The 25,050-nt window shown below is 41.6% G+C and overlaps 1 protein-coding gene across 1 annotated transcript; it reads left to right on the top strand.

Moving 5' to 3' along the window:
• Positions 1–4,359: 4,359 nt before the first annotated feature.
• cisd2 (CDGSH iron sulfur domain 2) lies at positions 4,360–17,404 on the top strand (the record flags this gene model as incomplete). Its single annotated transcript, XM_079498487.1, has 4 exons — positions 4,360–4,548; positions 14,997–15,211; positions 16,996–17,098; positions 17,391–17,404. Exons 1-4 carry the CDS (start codon positions 4,446–4,448, stop codon positions 17,402–17,404), a joined length of 435 nt encoding a protein of 144 aa, XP_079354613.1. The 5' UTR covers positions 4,360–4,445.
• Between the last annotated feature and the right edge of the window lie 7,646 nt (positions 17,405–25,050).

Genomic DNA, 25,050 nt, shown 5'->3' with positions numbered 1-25,050 from the left:
CTAGAGGGCGCCACTACCACGAGCAGTATGGGGTCAGGTCAGTACAGAAACCACAGGCGTTTTTCAATAAATGGTAAATGGTAAATGGTGCATTTATTGTTTTTAATACAGCGCCTTTATCCAAGGCGCTTTACATAGATTGTGCATTACATTCACCCATTCATACACCGATTGCGGCGGAAGCCATGCAAGATGTACCAACCAGCACATCGGGAGGAATTTGGGGTTCAGTGTCTTGCCCAAGGACACTTCGACATGTAGACAGGAGAAGCCAGGATTCGAACCGCCGACCCATGGATCATTGGATGACCTGCTCTACCTCCTGAGCCACAGTCGCCCCCAATACACAAACTGTTAAAGGGATTGATTGATTGATTGATTGATTGATTGATTGATTGATTGATTGATTGATTGATTGATTGATTGATTGACAGGTCAATACAAAAACTGGATGAGGATGAAACCAGGAAAAGCCCTACAAAGACTTGTTTATACTTATAGCCTATAGAAATATCACTTTTTTACAGGGGCCAGTTTCTTTGAGAGCGGTTTAGAAGGAGTGATTGATTGATTGAAATATGTATTAACAGTTTGCAGAATTACAGTACATTTCAAGCACAACTCAATACAAAGACGAAGAGTTAACTGCAGTGGACGACCCAATAAAGCATTACACTTGTTTACAAGAGGGTCCACCTTGTTCAATTCATCAAAACATTTAGAGATGTACAAATAGACAGTTTAGGGAGTCTAGGGAGTCTAGGGATTCACATTTCTTAATGGCTGTTGGTAGGGTGTTCCACATTTTAGAGGCAGTGAAAACATCCTTGGCAACAGTGAAAAGCCAGTTTAGGGAGTCTAGGGAGTCACATTTCTTAATGGCTGTTGGTAGGGTGTTCCACATTTTAGAGGCAGTGAAAACATCCTTGGCAACAGTGAAAAGCCACTCAGCATCAAGAGCACTGTCTGGGAGACACCAAAGGCTGAACTTTATGTTGATGTCAACGCTAATTGGAGACTATTAAAGTTCAAGTTGAAAGAAATAGAGGATAAATAATATGTCCCAAATAGCAAGAGCAGAACATGGAAAAAGGCCATGAAAAGTAAAGATCCAGAGATCTAAAAAGATTATCGTAGAATTAGAAACTGTGTGAGAACGAGAACAAGAAATGTAAGAATTCAATATGAAGAAGAGTTAGCAAGACAATCTAAACTGAAACCGAAGGTTATTTGGGACTAAAAATAAAACATCAGTAGGAGATCTATATGTCAATCAAGACAATAAGAACTCCCCAAAAACAGAGAAGGACTCAGATAAAGCAGAAATACTAGATTATTTGTGAATGAACCTGAAGGGCATGTTATACCTGAATTGCCAAGAGTGGAAGTTCAGCATGCAGAACGCTTTACAATAACAACTGAGGACACAACAAAACTGCTACAGAGCATGAATATTTACAAATCACCCGGGCCAGGTGCAATACACCCTAGGATAGTAAAAGAACTAGCCTGTGTGATTGCTGAACCAGTAACAATGCTATTTAACACAACTTTGGAGGAAGCAACTTTACCAAGCTGTTGGAAAGAGGCACAAATCAGTGCAATATTTAAAAAAAGAAGTAAGGCACTGGCAGGGAACTACAGACCTGTCAGCCTGACATCATGTAAAACAATGGAAAAAGTAATTAGGACACACATTGTAGATCATATGAAGTCCAACAAGCTCTTTAGTAACAGCCAGTATGGCTTTATATCTGGAAGATCAACCACACTTCAACTTCTCACAGTTCTTGATAAATGGTCAGCATCTTTAGATAGAGGACAGTCGGTTAACTGTATATATATGGATTTCCAAAAAGCTTTTGATAAAGTTCCCCATAAGAGACTGATATCAAAATTAAGGTCTTACTGTATAGACAACAGAGTTATAGGCTGGGTACAGGATTTTCTCAGTAACAGGAAACAGAAGGTGGTGGTTAATGGAGCCACTTCAGATTGGAAGTCAGTGACCTCTGGAGTCCCACAGGGATGTGTATTAGGACCTGTGCTTTGACACGGACACAGCACAACTCCAAGCAGACCTCCAGAGTACCAGCAGTGTGACAGGTGGTTACTGAAATTAAATCCAGATAAATGTAAACAGTTGCACATTGGGAAAAAAAGTGACAACTTGGCTAATTATACAGTTGGAGATCTAGTGATCCATCAAGTAGAGGAAGAAAAAGATATAGGGGTGGTGGTTGATAATTCACTAGAATTTGAAATGCACATCTCTGAAAAAGTAAAAAAGGCAAACTCCATGTTGGCGATAATAAGAAGAACCTTTTTAAATTTACGTAAATAACTATTTATGCCATTATATAAATCCTTGGTGAGATCACATCTTGAATTTGCAAGCTCAGTCTGGTGCCCAAACAAAATAAAATACATAGAGAAAATAGAGAAGGTTCAGAGAAGGGCTACTAAAGTAATACCAGGGTTGAAAGAAGTGTCATATGAAGAAAGGTTAAGACACTTAGTTACCAACATTAGTGTATAGGAGGCACAGAGGAGATATGATCGAGGTCTATAATCTTGTTCACCAGATATATGACCGGAGGAAGTGGTCCAGGCTCCTTCAGTCAACACTTTTAAGAATAGACTTGACACATTTTGGTCAACAAAAGATTTTTTGTATAACTATAGGGCTGGATTGTAAGGTCATAGACTGGTAAATACGGGACTTTGAAACTGTATTATGTATAGATATAAGAACAAAAAACAAAGAGTGCGGGACCACATTAACTTGTTTGTTTTAAAATGTAAAAAAAAAAGAGAAAAAAAAATACGAAATGTATTTATGTCTGTTCATCCTGTGCTGGAAATCTTTTCAATACATTTCAATACATTTCAATATAGGCCTCTGGCATTTTGGCCAGAGATGTGACAGTCTATGACTGTTGTGAATGTGATTCTTTTGTGAACACACTCATCCGGTGACTTCAGAGAGATTTAGTTCCACCGTGTCTATACTTTGTCATTTTAAAATGGTAGTTTTGTAATAGTAAAACTAAAAATCACACCCGTGTGAAGTGAGGGGCGTTCTTCTCATTCTGGCCAATCAAAGTTTGCGTCCTCACTTTTGTCTTCAATGTTTGTGTTTACACAAACACTCTGCGTTATAGGAGGACACATTTTGGGTTACATACACTAAAAGATGCCCCTGGAAGAGAGGAAAATAGATAAAAGAAGAAAGGTTGCCAGTGTGACAATGACAAAATGTATAGGAAAAACTGCACATTCACAGAAGCTGTTTTATATGCAAACATTTGTTTTTGTGTAATTTTGTCTTCAAGAGATAGCCTACAAATTAGGCTCGTAATAACAATCATATGAAGTATTTATAATATAGTGAATTCAAAGGAGCTTTATTGGCATGGTGATGAGAAAACATACGTTTACATTGGCAAAGAAAGTGTCACAATAGTACAATAATAACAGTTGAAAATGGGGAAAGTATACAGTTGGAGGAGGTAGGCTACAGCATGTTGTAAACAGAGCTATGCCACATTGCATATGACACACACGCACACGCACGCACACACACACACACACACACACACACACGCGCGCACACACACACACACACACACCCGCACACACACGCACACACACACACACACACACACACGCACACACACACACACACACACGCACGCACGCGCAATGGCGCGGCTGCGCGCTCCATGCCAAGGTTTCCGGCGTCCAATCAGATAGCACCAACTACTCTAACGTTCATTGGGCAAACGCTATGACGTCACTGCCCAGGGCCGCAGTTGCGCTCAGTGTTGCCATGTCCGCTTATTATAAGCGACTTTGGGCTTGTTTTTTTTCCTGTAAAGTTGCTTGTAAATATTATGCAGGCTAGTTGCGGTTATTTGGAGGATTGTTTCTAATCTAAAGTGTAGCACTAGCTGCTTATTTGGGCTTTTTTTAAACCAGGGATTCTCATGTCAAGGACCGATTTGTCCAATTTAAAATATGTTGTGCCAGGGACCCCCATACCAGATTTGTGTTGTTAAAATGTTTCCAAAAATATTCCACATTTGTCACTTTTTCCCCCAATATTTGTCTTGTTGAAAATAGCACATCTACAAGCTATTTTCAAATAGCCTAGTAGTAGTTCAGGCTTCTTTTGGGCTTAATTGTTTTCATGGACCCGGTTGCTCATCTCTCTCACATGACGTGGCAACCCCGGTTACGCCTATTCTCCAACGGACGTTGCGTTACGTTGCGGTCGTGTCCACGTTTCACCACACCACGGCCACCGTATGCACGGAGGCTTTGCACCGAAATAAGCGCAGTGACGTAGAGCAGCCTGAGGGAACCATACGTACGACTCAAATGTGAAACTTTCTAGTGTACTTGTCTTCACACTAGCAGAACTATTATATTATTGTCCAACCATGGTGTTAGAATCCATATTCAGGATCATCAAAGTCCAGCTTCCAGCCTACCTCAGGAAGCTGCCTCTACCGGAGTCCATAGGAGGATTCGCACAGTTAACAGGTAAACTATACATGTATGTTGTTACAATGTTGCTATACGGTTGTCCTCTGATCTGTGATCTCCGTACTGGAGACATGTATCAACTTATTTCTTTACCAAAATGTTGCTGCGGTTGTCCTATGATCTCATCATGTCGCTATAGTGGACATTATTGTATCATACTTTCTTTACCAAATGTTGTCACAATGTTGCTACGGTTGTCCTCTGATCTTAAGCCCAATATTTAGACTCTCGTAGATGTATTTTAATGTCGATTCTGACATTTCTGTCAGAATTGATTCATACATCTACGAGAGTCTAAATGTTTTGGGCTACTTTGATCTCATCTTCGTACTGGAGACTAGACATTGTATCAAAACGCTCTTTCTTTACTAACATGTTGTTACTATTAATGTTGCTACGGTTGTTAACTCTGATCTCATCACCTCGGTACTATAGTGAAGCAAAGCAAAGCAAAGTTAATATATTTACCCAGGGTAACTGGACTAAGCATCAGATACTTGTTTACAGCCAGGCCCTGCTCATAGAACATTTCATGGTAGTGGTTCAATGCCTTGCTCAAGGGCACTTCTTGTATCATACTTTCTTCACTAAATGTGTGTGTGTGTGTGTGTGTGTGTGTGTGTGTGTGTGTGTGTGTGTGTGTGTGTGTGTGTGTGTGTGTGTGGTGCAGTACTGAGCAGGAGTTCACATATGAATGATGTGTCCAGACAGACAGATCTGTTTATTTCGTTAAATTCTGACCTTAAAGGACCACTTCACCACTTTTCAACCTATCTTCTTATAATAGGTCCTCACTAATAATCATGATAAAATGGCACGATTTATTTCTACTCAGTCTGTGTCTCATAGGAGGGCTGTGGGCAGTTTAGAAACCGTCTTCCAGTGACATCATCATTAGGCAGATTATTTTTACAAAAATGTTTACATTTTCATTATCGTGAGAACGATGGCTTCCATTTTCGCATTGCAACTTTTCAGGACTAGAAAGCCTGCAGTTTCTATTAGCTTGGATTCCCCATCGATGATGTCACTGGAAGACGGTTTCTGAACTGCCCACAGCCCTCCTATGAGACACAGACAGAGTAGAACAAAATTGCGGCATTTTTTTCATGACTATTAGTGAGGACATAATATGAAGATAGGTTGAAAAGTGGTGAAGTGGTCCTTTAATAACAGCTTCAATGTATGAATCACATATTATTGCTGCTCACTCGTTCTTATTCTCCCAGTGGTATTACACTACAGTTTTTAGTCCTTGAGTAGGCCTACTGTGTCAAACGTAGCTCCCTTTGCGTTTATTGATAGCTGTATCATGTCCAAAATGAAGCAATGCCTGTTCCTTAACTAAAAACCTGCCAGGTGAGTATGCTGCTGTCCCAGACCCCCCCACCGCATAAAGACAAACAAGAAACTTGCATCCCTATGGGGGGGAGGGTCACTCTACTGAATGGGCACAGTGGTGACATTCCTGATGAAGACCCGGAGGGGTCGAAACCTAGAGTATATATGAATAGAGACGACACCCGGAGGAAACCCTGAGGCGAAATGGACATAGTGGCCGAATTTGGTATTGCAGCGCTGGGCCAAACTCATGAACGCGCTGGTCCGTTGACTATCATTGCGCACATGTCATGATGACATGTGAACGCTGTTTCATACGCGAACGCACGTGAACGTGTGCAATGATAGTCAACGGCCAACGCGTTCATGAGTTTGGTCCAATCCATCCCAGAATGCACTCTGTTCCTACCCGGATGGAGGAGTGAAATCGCCTCATGCACTTTTGAGCAACGTAATGCAAGTGGATGGAAGGAGAATTCCGGTGCCGTCTCTATTCATAAACGTTGATTCCTGACCCGATTCCTAAAAAACTACGTGTGTGCAGACATCCTACCTTCTCACAGTGGTGATTGGCCTGCCTGCAGCAGTTTCTGATTTAGCTACAAATTAGCTACAAATTAGCCCAAATTAACCAACTTTTTAGATGTGTGACAAAAATAATATAAGACAGAGGCCCCATGTTGGATCAAATAGATTGGGGACTCTTTGAGGCCCCGTGGTGGATTTGTTTTAGTGGCACAGAATGATTTAACCCCTGCGTCCTGCGACAGAGGCCCCATGTTGCTGTATATGTATTTATTAATTCATTGAGGATATCTCATGGGGCCCCCTGACTTCTTGAGGCCCCATGTTGGATTTTTTTTTTTAGGGGCACCCGTGCACCAAATGATGCTCATGTTATTAACCCATTTTGACCTGGGAAGGATTCTACAAATGTCTTCTAAATCCTGACAGTTTTCTGAAAAACCTCATGTTTCTATGTCAGTCGTTCTCAAACATTTTCATGTCAAGGACCCCAAAGATTATATGTAATTGGCCGCCGACCCCCCATCTGAAAATATGTTGTTCCAGGGAGACACCCCCCCCCCCCACCCCCCCCAGCGCTATGAGCTTGTAGATCTGCTATTTTTCAATGCTTAAAACACCAAAAGGGGTTCCCGCCCAAAATGGGTTAAGATAGAAGAGTCGAAGACCGCGACTTTCAATGGGCCTGGCCTACACATTATACACCTCATTGATATGCATGTACCTGTCTAACTAGTTCACACTTCGACCAGACAGTGGCCTTGTGGTTAGAGTGTCCGCCCTGAAACTGGGAGGTCGTGTTCGATCCCCGGCCGGGTCATACCAAAGACTGTACAAATGGGACCCAATGCCTCCCTGCTTGGCACTCTGCATCAATGGGTTGGATTGGGGGTCAAATCAACTAATGATTCCCGAGCGCGGCGCACGCTGGCTCACCGTTCCAAGAGATGGGTCAAATGCGGAGAACAAATTTCACTGCGGTAATCGTACGACTTTGACTTTGACTTCAGGGCCCTGACTGTTTGAGGCCCCATGTTGGATTGTTTTTAGGGGCCCCGAATGGATTGGAAAGCTAAATATTTATTATAAAAAAAAAACAGGTCCAAACAGTTCCCGCCCCAATGTTTGGGACACATTGTATAGATGTAGTCTGTCGGTTGATCTTCACCTTAACGTTTTATCAATGCCAATCGCAGCCAGTATAGGCTCCCAGACTACATGCAGTAGGTCGATAAGATCGGCTTGATAAGTAACCTACTGGGAATTATCGGTTGATTTTCACTGGAATCCGTTGTCTGCAATGTCTGCATGTCTGTTGTCAAACATTTGTTTGAATGACTTATAGACAGAGCAGGTCCTTAAAACCCATTCTGGGCGGGAACCCCTTTTGGTGTTTTAACTAAGCATTATGTTATACTTTAGCTATTTTTGAAAAATCGTGAAAATGCGGCACAGATCTTTGAATATATATTCTTTCAGAAGACTTTTTATTTCAACGTCAGGCCTAAATGGCTTAAGGACTGAGGCCGATTCTAAAAAGGTATCTAAAATCCTAAAAATAAATCTAAAATCCTAAAAGTTCTCTGATAAACTGATGTTTCTGTGTCAGTGCTACTCAACCTTTTTCATGTCAAGGACCCTGCGGAGTGGACCCCCATATGAAAATATGTTGTTTCAGGGACCCTCCACAGAAGCAAAGATTTGAGTTAAAAACGTTCACTGTGAAAGAATATATATTCAAAGATTTGCACCACGTTTTCACGATAAAAAAAAAAAAGCAGATCTACAAGTTCGTAGCCGCGCTATGAGCTTGTTGCTGACAAAGTTCTATGTACCAAAAGTTTAGTAGGCAGTTGAGCAGCTATGAGGGATTGTTGTGCCAAGTATGGAAGCAATTCACCCTTTGTCAAGTCCCGCCCGTGGTTCTGCCCCTCTTCGCACCCATTGGTTGCCGTTTTGTGGTTGGACAAAAATCCTCTTATCTCCATCCACTACCATTGAAATAAGGTGTTTTTCAGTTGCTTCGTATTGATATTCTGTGCATTCAATTCCAATTTTAAACGGTAACAGGTACGTTCGCCCCAATTCCATCTCGCCCCAGCTTTTTTCCGCCGACCTCACGCCGACAGCTCGGTGCGGCAGTTCTTGTATTCTTTATTTTGTTTTACTGAGAATAAGGTTAGAAATAAGTTTAGGGTTAGGCATCGTTTTACTGGGGTTATGTTTAAGAATAGGGTTAGGTTTAGGCATAGTTTAACTGGGGTTAAGTTTAAGAATAGGGTTAGGTTTAGGCATAGTTTTACTGGGGTTAAGTTTAAGAATAGGGTTAGGTTTAGGCATAGTTTTACTGAGGTTAAGGTTAGGAATAAGGTTAGGTTTAACCGTTTAACCGGCGAGTTGGTAAAGGGGCGTGTTGTTTGTTTTTAGTTTAGCAAATTCAATATAAACAAGGTGGAACCAGGACGGAACAGTGATAGGAAAGTATCAGCAAGAATGAAAGGGAAGGTGTACAAGACAGTGGTGAGTCCAGCTATGTTGTATGGCTTAGAGACAGACAGACAGACAGCTATGTTGTATGGTTTAGAGACAGACAGACAGCTATGTTGTATGGTTTAGAGACAGACAGACAGCTATGTTGTATGGTTTAGAGACAGACAGACAGACAGACAGACAGACAGACAGCTATGTTGTATGGTTTAGAGACAGACAGACAGCTATGTTGTATGGTTTAGAGCAGGGGTGGGCAACTTTGACGATGGAGAGGGCTTCTATATTTCCACACTCACTCCAGGGGGGCCACGTTGCATATTACTGTCGTGGCGTTTTGAGCTTGTAGATCGGTTATTTTTGCTATATTTTAAATGATATCCTGAATAATGTTTTACTATTTTTGAATTGGAATCCTGAAAAATAACCATTTCATTTCAAATGCATTTAGTTATGTTAACTCTATGAACTAAATATAAAATAAAAGACAACAACATTTTAATTCTAGTTATTAGCTGAAATCAATAATATTATCACTATTCTGATATTAACCTGTGGGCCGCATTAAGTGATGGTGGGGGCCTCATGTGGGCCGCGGGCCGCCAGTTGCCCATGTATGGTTTAGAGACAGACAGACAGACAGACAGACAGACAGCTATGTTGTATGGTTTAGAGACAGACAGTTATGTTGTATGGTTTATAGACAGACCGACAGACAGACAGACATACAGCTATGTTGTATGGTTTAGAGACAGACAGTTATGTTGTATGGTTTAGAGACAGACAGCTATGTTGTATGGTTTAGAGACAGACAGCTATGTTGTATGGTTTAGAGACAGACAGTTATGTGGTATGGTTTAGAGACAGACAGTTATGTGGTATGGTTTAGAGACAGACAGTTATGTTGTATGGTTTAGAGACAGACAGCTATGTTGTATGGTTTAGAGACAGACAGCTATGTTGTATGGTTTAGAGACAGACAGTTATGTGGTATGGTTTAGAGACAGACAGTTATGTTGTATGGTTTAGAGACAGACAGCTATGTTGTATGGTTTAGAGACAGACAGCTATGTGGTATGGTTTAGAGACAGACAGACAGACAGACATACAGCTATGTTGTATGGTTTAGAGACAGACAGTTATGTTGTATGGTTTAGAGACAGACATCTATGTTGCATGGTTTAGAGACAGACAGCTATGTTGTATGGTTTAGAGACAGACAGACAGACAGCTTAGTTGGTGTGAGAGAAGAGGAGGCAGAGGACAGGGTGAGATGGAGGCAGATGATTCACTGTGGCGACAGAGGACGAGATGGAGGCAGATGATTCGCTGTGGCGACAGAGGACAGGGTGAGACGGAGGCAGATGATTTGCTGTTGACGACAGAGGACAGCGTGAGACGGAGGCAGATGATTCGCTGTGGCGATCGAACCCCTGAAGGGGAAAAGCCGAAAGGAAAAGAAGATGAGGATTGTAACCATAGAACAGGAAATTAAGTCCTTCAACAGCTCAGTGTGTGAGCCAGAGATACTGTAAGCCCTATACTGCTCCTCAGATCAGTGGCCTTGTGGTTGAGTGTCCTCCCCGGCCGGGTCATACCAAAGACTATAACATGAGACCCGATGCCTCCCTGCTTGGCACTCGGCATCAAAGGGTTGTATTGGGTGTGTAAGTCCCTGCGACATACTAGCGTTGTCATGTCCAGGGGGTGTACTTGTACATCGAGCTGCCTCACACTACAGAAACAGGAGATAGGCTCCTGCCCTAGTATGGGCCTCATGGCTCGGCAAGGCTACTTAATTACTACTGCACTTGGACAGCAGTGTACACTTTCCTCACGTGTGTCCACAGTACAGTACGCAGTGTGTCCACTCCACAGTACGCACGGTGTCCACTCCACAGTACGCAAGTGTGTCCACTCTACAGTACGCACTGTGTCCACTCCACAGCACGCAAGTGTGTCCACTCCACAGTACGCACGGTGTCCACTCCACAGTACGCAAGTGTGTCCACTCCACAGTATGCACTGTCCACTCCACAGTACGCAGTGTGTCCACTCCACAGTATGCACTGTCCACTCCACAGTACGCAGTGTGTCCACTCCACAGTATGCACTGTCCACTCCACAGTACGCAAGTGTGTCCACTCTACAGTATGCACTGTCCACTCCACAGTACGCAGTGTGTCCACTCCACAGTATGCACTGTCCACTCCACAGTACGCAAGTGTGTCCACTCCACAGTATGCACTGTCCACTCCACAGTATGCACTGTCCACTCCACAGTACGCAGTGTGTCCACTCCACAGTATGCACTGTCCACTCCACAGTACGCAAGTGTGTCCACAGTACAGAACATGGTAGGATTGCAGAGGGATTGCATATGCCGGAGTTGAAAGTCAGAATTATTGTAATGAAAAAAAAAGAAAAGATAATTTGATAGATCATTTCTCATCTGGACGAGCTGAGGAGGCATGGGCAGTCCCCGATTCGCTTGACCGGCTCTGGTTAAACATATACCACAAAGTGTCAAATTTCGCCTATTAATAGCCCCCCAAAAAACCCCAATGCTGAGCAATGCTCTGTGAACTGTGCTGTGACAAGTGATGCAGGAACGTTCACCATAATGGTTTTCAACCAGTGGTCCGGGGACCACCAGTGGTCCTTGAGGGGGTTCCAGGTGGTCCCCCAGTGAAATGATGAAGAGTTGGTAACCATGGACACCTATAGATTTTTAACTCCTGAGAGCCGTAAAATGAAACCAAATGGTTACGGGTCAATTTGGTTTCATTTTACGCTCTCAAGAGTTAAATTATTGTCCGCACAATTAGATAACGTTATGATAATTGTTATTTTGATCAACGTTTGCCTGTTATCTCTCCTAATGGTACCAACATAAATACAGCGTGGAATTGTGGATCAAAATCGTATCAAACGATTGAAGTTAGGAGTTGCCTGAAGTGCTATTCGTATTGGATTTGTGTATAGACTAGTCACGAGTGTGTGTTTTTTTTTTAAATTCTAGATGAGTTAATTGAAATGCCCGTCGTCAATTTTAGGCAAATCCATTATAGCTTAGCTTGAAATATGATTATTAATACTATTATATTCCCTAAATGTGATGATTATGATGATATTACGTACTCGGTAGGCAGGATTCAACAAACAGGCAAACGGTTTATTTGACTAAAGTCCAAGCCGAGAGAAAAGGAGGATGATGGAAATTAGAATTCCGCACCAAAAGTTCAGAGTACAGGGTTATTTCAGGGCAGAGACCATGTTGGAGGGAGGCTGGAAAGCAAGTTAAAACGATACTGCCTGAGGTGAAGTGAAACAGTGGGGGTACAGTATGGTATACTGTAAAGGGAGTAAACTCTATTCACCTCGGAGGAAAGCCTGTGTCATTAAATCGCCCTGTGAACCGATCTGGAGCGGACGATATCGGTACGTCATGTTGTCGTAGTCAGCAGTGGTGGAAAAAGTACTCAATTGTTTTACTTAAAGGGGCATTCCACTCATTTTCAACATTTTACTATGTCATTAATATACCTTAGAGCTGTTGTGTGGAAATAATTAAAACGTTCCCCAATTCTGTGTTTCCTAAAACTGGAGATCTGATTTTTTTCATACTTACAGTTCTAGGAAACACAGAATGGGGGAACTTTTTAATTATTTCCACACAACAGCTCTAAGGTATATTAATGACATAGTAAAATGTTGAAAATTAGTGGAATGCCCCTTTAAGTAAAAGTACCAATACTGCAGTAAATGTACGGAATTGAAAATGTACTTGAGTAAAAGTACAAAAGTATGTGTACAAAATCTATTGAAAATAGCTGATCTACAAACTCACAATGCGTCGCGTTGCGACGCATTGTGAGCTTGTAGATCGGCTATTTTCAAATGGCCAAAATGTATAGGGTTGAAGTGGTTAACGTACTAGTACGTAACTAGTAACTCAAGTTTTCAAATAATTGTGTAGTGAAGTGAAAGTACAAATTGTGGCTCCGAGATGTAGCGGAGTAGAGGTAAAAAGTATTGGAAATTGGAAATACTCAAGTAAAGTACAAATACCTGTACTTAAGTACAGTACTTAAGTAAAAGTACTTAGTTACTTTCCACCACTTGGTAGTGCACTGATTTGTAGTCACCGGGCAGGAAACCACAACCGGAGGAGCGAGGTCTGACCAAGGGGCCAGTGAGGCTATTCAACGTTGAGGCGCTCGGCCCTAGTGGTAGGAGGAGGGACTACAGGCGGACCCGTGGATTCATGACCGGGAAACCCTGTGCAGCTGGGCTTTAACATTGAGCGCTCGGTTGCACTTCCGCATTTGACCACCACAATTTGGTGGTCAAATGCGGAAGTAGACGTTCTGAGACGGTACTTCCGGCAGTCTTCCGGGTGCTTCAAAACGCCACTGAGCAACTTCCACTGACATGAATAGCTGGGGGGGCGGAGCTTCGCGCCAGTTCAGTCTCTATCCTTTTATATACTCTATGGTGACGTGAGGTGGCTAAACTGGAATGATTAGGACAGATTTGAGGAGTTTCACCGGGAGATGTGGATCTCTGGAATGGGGGGGGGGGGGGGGGGGGATGGGTCAGGCGTAAGCTGCTTGACTAATGACTATGCCTTTCACATGGAAATAGATCTGCACAATGAGATTAGAAAAAATGTCTCGTTTGATTCGGCATCAAAGGCCATTTAATTGAAGTGTTTAAGTGATTATGAACATAGGGAGGGTAGGTAGGTACCCTCACAAAAACATACATGCAGCGGTAATCCTGGTCTCTAAAACTGCCTGATGGATGTGAAAGGAGCTGGTTGGAATACGTGTTCCTTCCATGCACTACGTCCAACCAGGGAACCCCCCCCCTGCCTTGGAGACTGGAGTCCTCATGCATTGAAGGAAGCATGAGGTCATTCCGTTGCCCTCCCCAAGTTGGAGGAGGGAGTGTAGCGCCCAAGGATTACATGATTACATAATTGACACAAATGGGTTACAAAATTGTGGGATAAAAAAATAAATAATATAATCAACAAAAAAAAAACTTTACTCACAACTAACATTGTAACAATATGACAAAGGTAAATGGATCCTTTGCATCTTGTCTGTCTACCACTACTTGTCCCCTGGTCACAGGTCTGTGGTGGGTGACATACAATTTACAATTTAGGCATTTAGCACTTAGCAGACGCTCTTAATCCAGAGCGACATATTTCATACGCAGTGATCTATCATACATGGGCAACTGGCGGCCCCCATCTTCACTTAATGTGGCCCTCAGGTTTATATCGCAGTACTGATATATTATTGATTTCAGCTGTTACAATTCCAAACATGCAAACATATAGCTTTAATGAGTAGTATTATAAGGTTATTGTCTTTTTTTTTTCATGTCTAATGTATTTGTATTTAGTTCAAGTTAACAAACATAACTATCATTTGAAAAGGCATTTGAAATTGAAATAAGAAATGTTACTTTTCAGGATTCCAATTCAAAGATAGAAAAGAAAATGAGTGGTGCAACTCGACCGACAGAAACGTGGGTTTTTTCAGAAAACTCTCGGGATTTAGAAGACATTTGTGACTAAATTTGACTGAGGGACTGCCATTGGACTTTTTAGAATTTTCGTTTTTTCATGTCATATGAAAGCAGGGAATCATAGCTTCGAATTGACATTGGTTGTTCAGTTTGACCCACCAGTTTTGGAGATATGGCTTATAGAGTAATGTCTTACAGAAAACAGCGAGTTGAGAAAACAGGCTTGAAAGGTTCACTTCTGTGGTCTCTAACATTACACCTAGCTACATATTTAAGCATTTATTTCATATTTACATCAGCTCTGACACTTATTTCAGACATGCTCTAGTATGTGAAGAGTCTGCCTGTGCTATTAACTCGTTTTTTGAAAAAAAATAAAACGTTTTTCTCCTCTGGTGAAAAGCAGGAATTTGCACGATGGCAGGCTCTCAGTCAAATCTGGTCACATTTTGTAGAATCGTCCTCGGGTCTAAATCTATGAAGGAAAAAAAACAACTCTTTTTGTGTAAACATTGTGTGCTTGTTGTACTTGTTCTATCTGTCTTTAGTGTCAGAGTGGCTCCGGTTGCTGCCTCTCCTGGGTATCCTGACCCTGGTGGGCTACATGTCCATTCGACCCTTCCTGCCCAAGAGGAAGAAGCAGAGGGACAGCCTCATCAACCTCAAGATCCAGAAAGAGTGTCCCAAAGTGATCAACGAGATCGATATAGAGGACCTGAAAATCGGCGAATTCTGCTACTGTCGCTGCTGGCGCTCCAAAACGGTAAGTTACACACACAACAACAAGGACCACTTTTCAACGGGAGCGTACGCGTACCTATGTTCCCCAGGTTCTATGTTCCCCACCATGCAAAAAAGGTTCTTTGTTCCCCACTTTAAATAAACCTAACCTAGTAATTCTAGTAAGAATTATTTTAGCAACTTAGTCTTATTGTTACTTTTAGTAGCAAATTCTGATTTAAGCTCAGTCTTTGAACAATCCATTGAACTTTAGGCCTGCCTAGGCTACTTAAACTATCTAGTCTTAGCCAACTAAAAATTAACACTGGCATAAAATAAAATAAAACATAATTGCTCAGACTCAGACAAACATTCTTTGTTCTGTACTTATACATACAATTGTATACAAAACACTCAACCTAACATCCTCAACCTAACGCTAACCCTAAACCCTAAGGTAAGTGGGGAACATAGAACCTGGGGAACATAGAACCTGGGGAACATAGAACCTGGGGAACATAGGGATGACCCCCTTTTCATCTTCAAATAGGTCCTCACTAGTAATCATGAAAAAAATTACGCAATGTTTTTTTTTAAGTGACATCATCGATGGGGAATACAAGCTAATAGAAACTGCAGGCTTTCTAGTCCTGAAAAGTTGCAATGCGGAAATGGAAGCCATCGTTCTCACGATAATACAAAACAAAACATTTTTGTAAAAAATCCACAAAAATCATGCCATTTTATCATGATTATTAGTGAGGATTAGTGAAGATAAGTTGAAAAGTGGTGAAGTGGTCCTTTAAGTGTTCTTGCAAATTGATTACATAGTTGTAGCCGCAATTTGCAACACTATATTTGTTTATAATGGGATGGGATGAATCTAGAGTTGCAATACCCTCCATTGACTCCCCACTCATCCAAACCGAATGTCCGATCTGCTTGTATGAAACAACGTTAAACTCGCCAACATTGCAGCTGTAGGGCAAGCTTGGATTATCCTCGTTCAATCTGCAAAGCGTTTGTTTCATAAAACTCCACCGTAGACATGTTATGAGCATATGAGAAAGTATTGTAGTTTGGAAGCGCTCGTCGAAGTCACTGAACCGCCCCTGCGTTCCACCTGTTTCGAATTTGCACAATAGTGCAGGAGGCAGCAAGCACGACCCGTTAATAAAAACGAGTGCTTCCAAAGTCCAACACTTAGACAAAAATATCACGGCACAGAATGTCTTAGCAGAAAGTAGCTCGTAACATGTCTACGGTGGATTCGTATGAAACAAACGCTTGGAATGATAATATTCTGCTTCTTAACCCATTTTGGCCTGACCTCGAAATTAAAAAAAAATATTCTAAATCCTTTTCTGAGCTTGTAGATCTGCTATTTTTCAATAGCTAAATTATAACATGTTTAAAACACCAAAAGGGGTTCCCGCCCAAAATGTGTTAATTTAGAACTGGTGTTAACAATTCAAGGAAAATATATGTATAAAATATAAATATGTAGGCCTGGGCCATGGCTCAGTGGTCCAGGCACCTTGGCTGGTAATCCAGTCTGGCAGTGGGCCGCGGGTTCGACTCCCGATCCCGGCGGCCTTTACTGCATGTCTTCCCCCCATCTCTCTCCCCATTTCCTGTCAGCCTACTGTCTGTCCCTCCATAAAATATATAAAATAAAGGCGAAAGCCACAAAAAAAACAAACCTTTAAAATATAAATATGTATATTGTATATAATGCATTCTTATTACCACAGTATTAAACCACTTTCAATCAATTCAGCTAAGGATTACTACTTCAGCTAATATGTTGCATTTTTCTGTTTTCAGTGGCCCGTTTGTGACAAGTCGCACATAAAGCACAACGAACTAACTGGCGACAACGTGGGGCCAATCATAGTCAGAAAGAGGAGTCTATCCGTGCAATACGATGGTATAGCACCATCGTCCGTGCAATACGATGGTATAGCACCATCGTATAGCCGTCGTATAGCACGCCACTAGTACGTTTGTCTTAATTTTTTATAAAACCTTTTTTTTGTGTGTGTTTAGAAAAGGTTTGGTTTCTATATTTGCAGATGTTTGTGTTTGTGCTGATAATAAGTGCAGAATTCTGTTTTGATCCTGCATAGTGTATGTACACCATTTATGTCACACACTCCCCAGTTCTACATTGAGAAAATGTTTGTGTTGTTGTTGTTGTTGTTGTTGTTCGTTAATGATAGTGAGTGTGCAATGATGACCATGCGTCCGAACTTGTTACAGCAGTGGTTCCCAAAGTGGGGTCCGGGGACCTCCCAGGGGTCCTTGAGGGAGTTCCTAGGGGGTCCCCCAAACTAAATGATAGCTAGGAACCAAATGGACGAGGAGGGGCACGGTGGCACGGCCGGTAGTGCTGTCGCCTCACGGCAAGAAGGTCCTGGGTTCGATTCCCGCTGGGGGTGTGTCCTCTCCTCCGTGTCATCATCAGTGCCCATACCCGAGGCGGGGTTGGCGAAAGGGCCTTTCTGTGTGGAGTTTGCATGTCCTCCCCGTGTCCCCTATAGGGTAGGTATACCCTCACACAAAAACATGCAGTAATCCTGGACTCTAGGCTACCTCCCCCTGGCCAGCCCGGGGCGCCTGATGGAGGGGAAAGGAACTGGTCGGAATAACGTGTTCCTTCCACACGCTACGTCCGGCCAGGGAAATCCCCCCCTGTCAGGTGAAAAGAAGCAGCTTGGCAGAGGAAGTGTAGCACCCAGGATTACATTAGATAATTGACACTGGGTGAAAAAAATGGGTTGCAAAATCATGGCCTAAAAAAATTAAAAATAAATAAAAGGAACCAAATAGACCCTTATGGGTCTGTAACTCAGAGAGTGTACAAATGGAACCAAATGGACCCTAACGGGTCCATTTGGTTCCATTTGCACACTCCCAGAGTTAAACTAACTTTGATTTTACAATATACATTGGGGTCCCAGAGATAGAAATGGGGGGGCCGTAGCCCAATTCAGGTCAAACTGGGGGCCCTTGAAATTAAAATGGTTGAGAATCACTGCTAGAGCCGTACAAATCTTCTCTTATGGGCGGTCCCCTAGCTGGCATTTCGTTTTCAAATGGGGGTCCGTGGGCTAATACCTTAGTATATATGAATAGAGACGGCACCCGGAGGAAACCCTGAGGCGAAATAGACATAGTGGCCGAATTTGGTATTGCAGCGCTGGGCCCCAAACACATGAACACACGCGCTGGTCCGTTGACTATCATTGCGCACGTTCATGATGACACGTGGACGCTGTTTCAGAGCAATGATAGTCACCGGCACAGCGCGTTCGTTCATGAGTTTGGGCCCAATCCATCCCAGAATGCACTCTGTTCCTATCCGGAAGGAGGAGTGAAATCGCCTCATGCGCTTTTGAGCAACTTGATGCAAGTGGATGGGAGGAGAAATCTGGTGCCGTCTCTATTCATATATATACTCTAAGGCAGCCGTTCCCAAACCTTTTTGTCCATGCAGCCCCTGTTAGTGCCCGACCTAGCTGACGCACCCCCCCCCCCCCCCCCCCCACATGGAAATACAAATTGAATAAGCTATAAAGAGACATATTTCCTATTTATCCACATATATGCACATAAATGAACCTGAATATGGCACATATATGCAGCATATTCTGTATATACTTGCCCTATATGGGCATAATATGTTAATATATTTAAAATAAAACTATAGCACCACCATTAGCCTTTTCATGTTGCGCACCCCCTAGAAGGCGCTCGCGCACCACAAGGGGTGCACGCACCACGGTTTGGGAAACGCTGCTCTAAGGCTTAATACGTGTCAATTTGGGGGTCCTTGAGGTGAAAAGGTTTTGGAACCGCTGTGTTACTGGGCCTTTCAGATTACTGCTGCGCAATTTATCCCCAAAAAGATCGAGATCTATTATTCAGACAATTTCATTTTGTGGAAGAATGGTAGCCTGGCTAATAAACCAGACTCAAATCACACTGTCGTGTGGTATTTGAGTCTGGAGATGCTGTGTATGCGGATCTTGTTTCCTGGGGGGCGGGTTCAAACATTTTCTCTTTGACGCAATTGGTCAGAGCTACTGTCAGTCAAAGCTCTCAAGCATTGAACGTCACTGACTGTACCAAAGCCCGCCCATATTGCATACAGTGTTCCGATTGGCCACACCAGTTCTCTGGTGTAGGAAATGGGCGTACAATTGAGCCTCTCCAGACCGTAATCCACCGGAAGGCTTTTTTTTTTTGGCCAACGGGTGATTCGGTCTGGCTTATTAGCCAGGCTAGAAGAATGGTTGCAGCACTAAGTTGGCCGTCCAATTCATTTTTAGTTACTCCTATGTTTTTTTTAATGAATAATTTCATGGAAAAAAATTGGAATCGTGTGAGAAGAATCGTGATCTCAATTCTTCGTGGAGGAATAAAAGCGAGATTTCACATTCGAGCGAGAATCGTTTCCGTTTCAGAACTATTTCAGATTTGTTTGTTCAGTTTACTGTATGTGTCTTGCCTGCATTGGTTCACTTGATGTTCAATAGCCATTTCTACTGTAGGTTACAGTCAGAACTTTGCACTGTGTTGCTGTAATAGCTCTCAATATTTAGGAGTCTTGGATTCAATCGCCTGTTTGAAAAACCATCTGGGACCACTTCTAGGAATATTTTGTATTATTACTGTTATTATTATTAATTGCCATCATGACGTTTGTAGCAATGAAGTAACCTCACTAATGTAACCCCCCCTGTACTGTACTGTACTGTACGCCAACATATACTGTATTCCAAATCCTGCCTGGTGTTAAGAATAAAATGTTGAGAATTACAACAACAAAAATCCCACCTTTTACGCACAATTCATGGAATTTATTTGACCAAGCATTCAGTTCAGTGCTTTAGATCGTTTGAACTGTATTATTACCGGTACAATTGTGTATTTTGTCAGATGCTAGACTGTTTAGCCTGATGATTCATATTCTGGTTCATATCTCTTAAGTTGTACTTTTTTTTTCATCCAAAGTTCATGTTTTAGGTGTAGTAGGAGTGGACTATAGTAAATAACAGACATTGCCATAATGTTTTGTTAAAAAAAAACTTTTAGCCACTTGTTCGAAATATAAATGAATACATAACACTCACCTTTTACTTTCTCGAATAACAACCTAAAACATGAACCTTCGTTGAAAAACTAAGTTGTCCTTTAATATGTTGCACAATTTGACGTCCATTGCTTTTATTCAACCATTTGCCTTGAGAACGTTCAACTTAAGCAGAATCCAATGATGTGTAAGTATTTAACATCAATATGTGCCTGTCTGACTCCCCTTGTGTTATCATCATCATCAATGTCAAAACGACTGTTCATTTGCCTTCCTGTTGAAAAAAAACGTATCACCCTCATTCTTGATCAATGTTGTATAAAGGTGAGAATAATCTGTCAGATCTATATTTTCATAATGAACAATAATAAAGTCCTTTCATTGCTCATCGTGTTTTATAAGAGACAATGGCCTGGTTTATGTTCTTAACGCATTCAGAACCGAGGACGCATATCTGTGTCACCTTCACCATCATTTTAACCATTATTTTTAAGCTGTTGAAAAAATAGCAGATCTACAAGCTCGTAGCGCGGCACTGCTATTCTTTTGAAATATCGTGAAAATGTGTGCAAATCTTTGAATATATATTCTTTCAGAGCGAATCATCTTTGCTTCTGGGGGTGTCTCTGGAACAACATATTTTCAGATGGGGGTCGACGGCAAAATGCATATCGTTGCTGTCAAACCTCATAACTCCAAAATGTTCAATTTTCAGGACTGAAAAATATGCATTTTTAAGGAAATTAAGAAAACCATATATTTTTGAGTGGTGCAACCACTCCAAGGAACAGCAATGTCCGTGTTCACCCACCCACCTATGTGACTATGAGCACGAGTACCAATGACTACCAAAAGTGGCGCTGTTGTGCCAGAAACAGAGAGAGAGATAGTGCTGCACTGCTGCCTGCTAATGAGAGACAGAGAGAGAGAGAGAGAGGGAGGGGGGGGAGTTGCACCACTCAGTTCACATGGGTGTGATTTTTTTAAATGAAGCAATACTGCCTCATGAAAGTTGGTGTTGTGACTTTAGATATTGTCAATTACTTGCATGAGAAGGAGAGAGGTGGTGGAGCTAGTTGTTTTTGTTTGAGGGTCCAATGGAGTTACTTTACATTGGTTCAATATTTTCGAAACAACACACAGACGTAAAGGGTGTTCAATAGCGCTGACTCATGAAAACAAAATCAAAAACCTCAAATTGAATTGTTTCCTCCGGACAACAACAATATAATGTTTCGGGTCCTTGATGTGAAATAGTTTGAGTGCCACTGATTATAGAAACATAGGGTTTTCAGAAAACTGTCATGATTTAAAAGACATTTAGTAGAATCAGTTCCCAGGTATAAATGTGTTCTGAAAGAATATATATTCAAAGATTTGTGCCACATTTTTACGATTTTTCAAAAATAGCAGACCTACAAGCTCGTAGCGCGGCCGAGTGGCGCGCTATGAGCTTGTAGATCTGCTATTTTTCAATAGCTATTTTCAATAGCTAATGTATAGCATAATGCTTAGTTAAAACACCAAAAGGGGTTAAAGTACCATTTAGAATTGACCAGGTGATATGAATATAATTTAATATGGAGGGTTAGGGTCTAACTGATTAATGTAATGTGTGATTCAGATGTACTGTAAATGAGATTGATGGCTATGGAGTGCTCAGTTTCAATATACTGTACACAAATTGCAAACACACAAATTGTTCCATGTATTCGTAACAATTTATTGCTAAAATATTTTTCCGTTTTGCTACAAGAAGACTTGTTTTCTTGTATAAAACTAAACAGAATTCTATTCACACCATTCAAAACAGCTAAAACAGGAGGCCTTATCAATGCAATAAAACAAGAAAATAACAACTGATTTAACAACAGTTCACAATGTATACAAACAATACAAAAGAAAGACATAAATACAAAAAATCTTTTTTGATGGTTTGGTTTTACAGATTGTCGTAGATGTCAATCTTCAATGACTTATTGACGGGGTCTTCTTTATTTTAGGTTTTATGACCTCAATTGGGTTTTCTCTGTGTGTTCTGAAGCCTTTTGAGCTGTAATGGAAACAGGCAAGGATCCCTCAACAGTGACATATGCTGGCAAATGTTTTGTCATAAGGGATTTGTGGACTGTTGCATCACAGTCCACAGGCCAATCAGAGCACTCGTTTGAACCTAATTATTCAGAAAACCACAGAAAATCAACGACATGTTCAAAGTTCATGTTTTCTTTTGGGTGCAATTGAGCTCAGAAAACCTAAAAAAATAAATAAAAGAAAAATGACAAAAACCTTTTTTTTTTAAATGTCACCAGACCTTTAAGTAATCCTTCATGTTTTAGTTCATGTAAAACATTACATTTTTGTACAAAGCGTACACAACGTGGGTCTCCTACGCTGTAAAAAAAATAACGCCCATGTCATGTAAAAAATAAATACAGCCAAATATATATAGCTATCTATTCATAAATAAACCATTTGATGAAATACCGTACCAACATTATTGCAGAAGGCCTAATAATGGCTAGAATTCGATTCAGTGTAGCCAAAGTGGAATATAGTACAGTATTAGCTACATACATTATACATTCATTACGTAATCCTGCAATGTACCACATCTAGGGCAAAATACACTAGCTTTGTTTGAGTGGTGCAACCACTCCAAGGAACAGCAATGTCCGTGTTCACCTATGTGTTCACCGACCCATGTGTTCACCCACCCACCTATGTGACTATGAGCACGAGTACCAATGACTACCAAAAGTGGCGCTGTTGTGCCAGAAACAGAGAGAGAGAGATAGTGCTGCACTGCTGCCTGCTAATGAGAGACAGAGAGAGAGAGGGGGGGGGGGGGGGAGAGTTGCACCACTCAGTTCACACGGGTGTGATTTTTTAAGTACATACTGCGTGTGTGTGTGTGTGTGTGTGTGTGTGTGTGTGTGTGTGTGTGTGTGTGTGTTATTTATTTGGTACATAAAGTCTAGAAACAACCAGGAGCTGCTGTGTAATCCATAATGCACGACAAGGTGTCCTGATATTGCAGTGGTTTTTCAACCAGTGGTCCTTGAGGGGGTTGAAGGTGGTCCCCAATGCAGCTAAATGATGGAGAGTTGGTAACCAAATGGACCCTTGAGTGTGAAATGAAACCAAATAGACTTTTACGGCTCATTTGGTATTGGTATTGTTAAACACCTGCATTACTTAATTTACAAGAAGTCTACACAATTAGACAATGTAGAAGAATTGTTATTTTTGATCAACGTTTGCCTGCTGTCTCTCCTAATGGCACCGACATCAATGCAGCGTGGAACTGAACGTCTTATTCAACGACAACAAAATATTCTAAGACAAGTTTTGGGACTGAGAGGCTAAATGTGATCAAATGGTGGTCCGTGGTTTAACCCATTTTGGGCGGGGAACCCCATTTGGTGTTTTAAGCATTACGCTACGAGCTTGTAGGTCTGCTATTTTTGAAAAATCGTGAAAATGTGCCTCAAATCTTTGAGTCAACGTTTTTAAGTCAAATCTTTGCTTCTGGGGGGGAGGGGGTTCGTCCCTGGAACAACATGTTTTCAGATGGGGGTGTCGGCGGCCAATTACATATACCTTTTGGGGTCCTTGACATGAAATATTGAGCACCACTGACATATAGAAACATATTTCAGAAAACCGTCATGATTTAGAAGACGGTTTTTAAATTTCGATGTCAGGCCTAAATGGGTTTAAATGCAGCATCATTAATGGACCTACACCTGGTGTAGGTTTTTTTTATTTGGTTACACAAAGTCTAGAAACAAGTCTAGAAACAAGTCTAGAAACAAGTCTAGAAACAAGCAGGCGCTGCTGTGTGTTAATAAGCGATAATGCACGACAAGGTGTCCTCTGATATAGGAATGTAAAAGCACGAGGCAGAGGTGAAGATCTCCCCGATAGTCTAGTTCCGTCGCGCCGAGTCTTATTATTTTCGTACATCGGATTCAGGACGTTGTGCATAAATTAATACAATAATACAACGCTTATACAGTACAGTGGCCCCTGTTCCGAAGGGGGGAACGTTTGTGTTTACACAAAAGCATGTATACTTTATTTGGTATAGACATTTTACGACACATAAATAAACCCATTGTCAGTTCCAGAGTTGGTGGTGGGGGGATTTTTAAGGATGAGGATTACCATATTATTACAAACGACAGCAATAGCTTTAAAAGTTAAATAAAATAAATTACCATAATTAAAAAGCTACAAAGTGCCTTTAAAACTGGGCGTAAAAAAAAGTGGAACTCGTGGTCTAAGGATGATGCTATAGGCTATAGGCCACCAAAATCAATAGTAGTGCCTTTTAGATTATAAGATGTGGAAATGGTGGAAAATCTCTGGTGGAGCTGTTGCCCCCGCGACCCGACTACGGATAAGCGGTTGAAGATGGATGGATGGATGGATAATTGAGGAAATACGATTGAGGGTGGCTTTGGGTAGGCTAAAGGTCACGAACGGTCCCATGAGGCTGCATGCATTTTTGATTGTAATATTTGATAAGCGTTGATTTAATGATTAAACAGTTGACCGGTCTGGAACCATATGTCTGAGGTGTCCCGACTTCCCGATACATGATTTAGCGGACAGTATATTTCGCCTTGGTATATAATAACAGATGAATAGATAGATAGTGTGTAATGTATTCCTGCAGAATGTCAAGCACCAAAGTCAAGCGCCAAGAAGTGATTGTCAAAAACACATAAAAGAAACACGAGGGGGGGGCAGATTCACACTATGGTTCCCGGATGATG

This window comes from Electrona antarctica (genome assembly GCF_951216825.1).
Source record: "Electrona antarctica genome assembly, chromosome: 4".
Lineage (NCBI taxonomy): Eukaryota > Metazoa > Chordata > Actinopteri > Myctophiformes > Myctophidae > Electrona > Electrona antarctica.
Note: the sequence above shows the minus strand (reverse complement) of the source record. Positions and strands in the feature narration are given on the sequence as shown.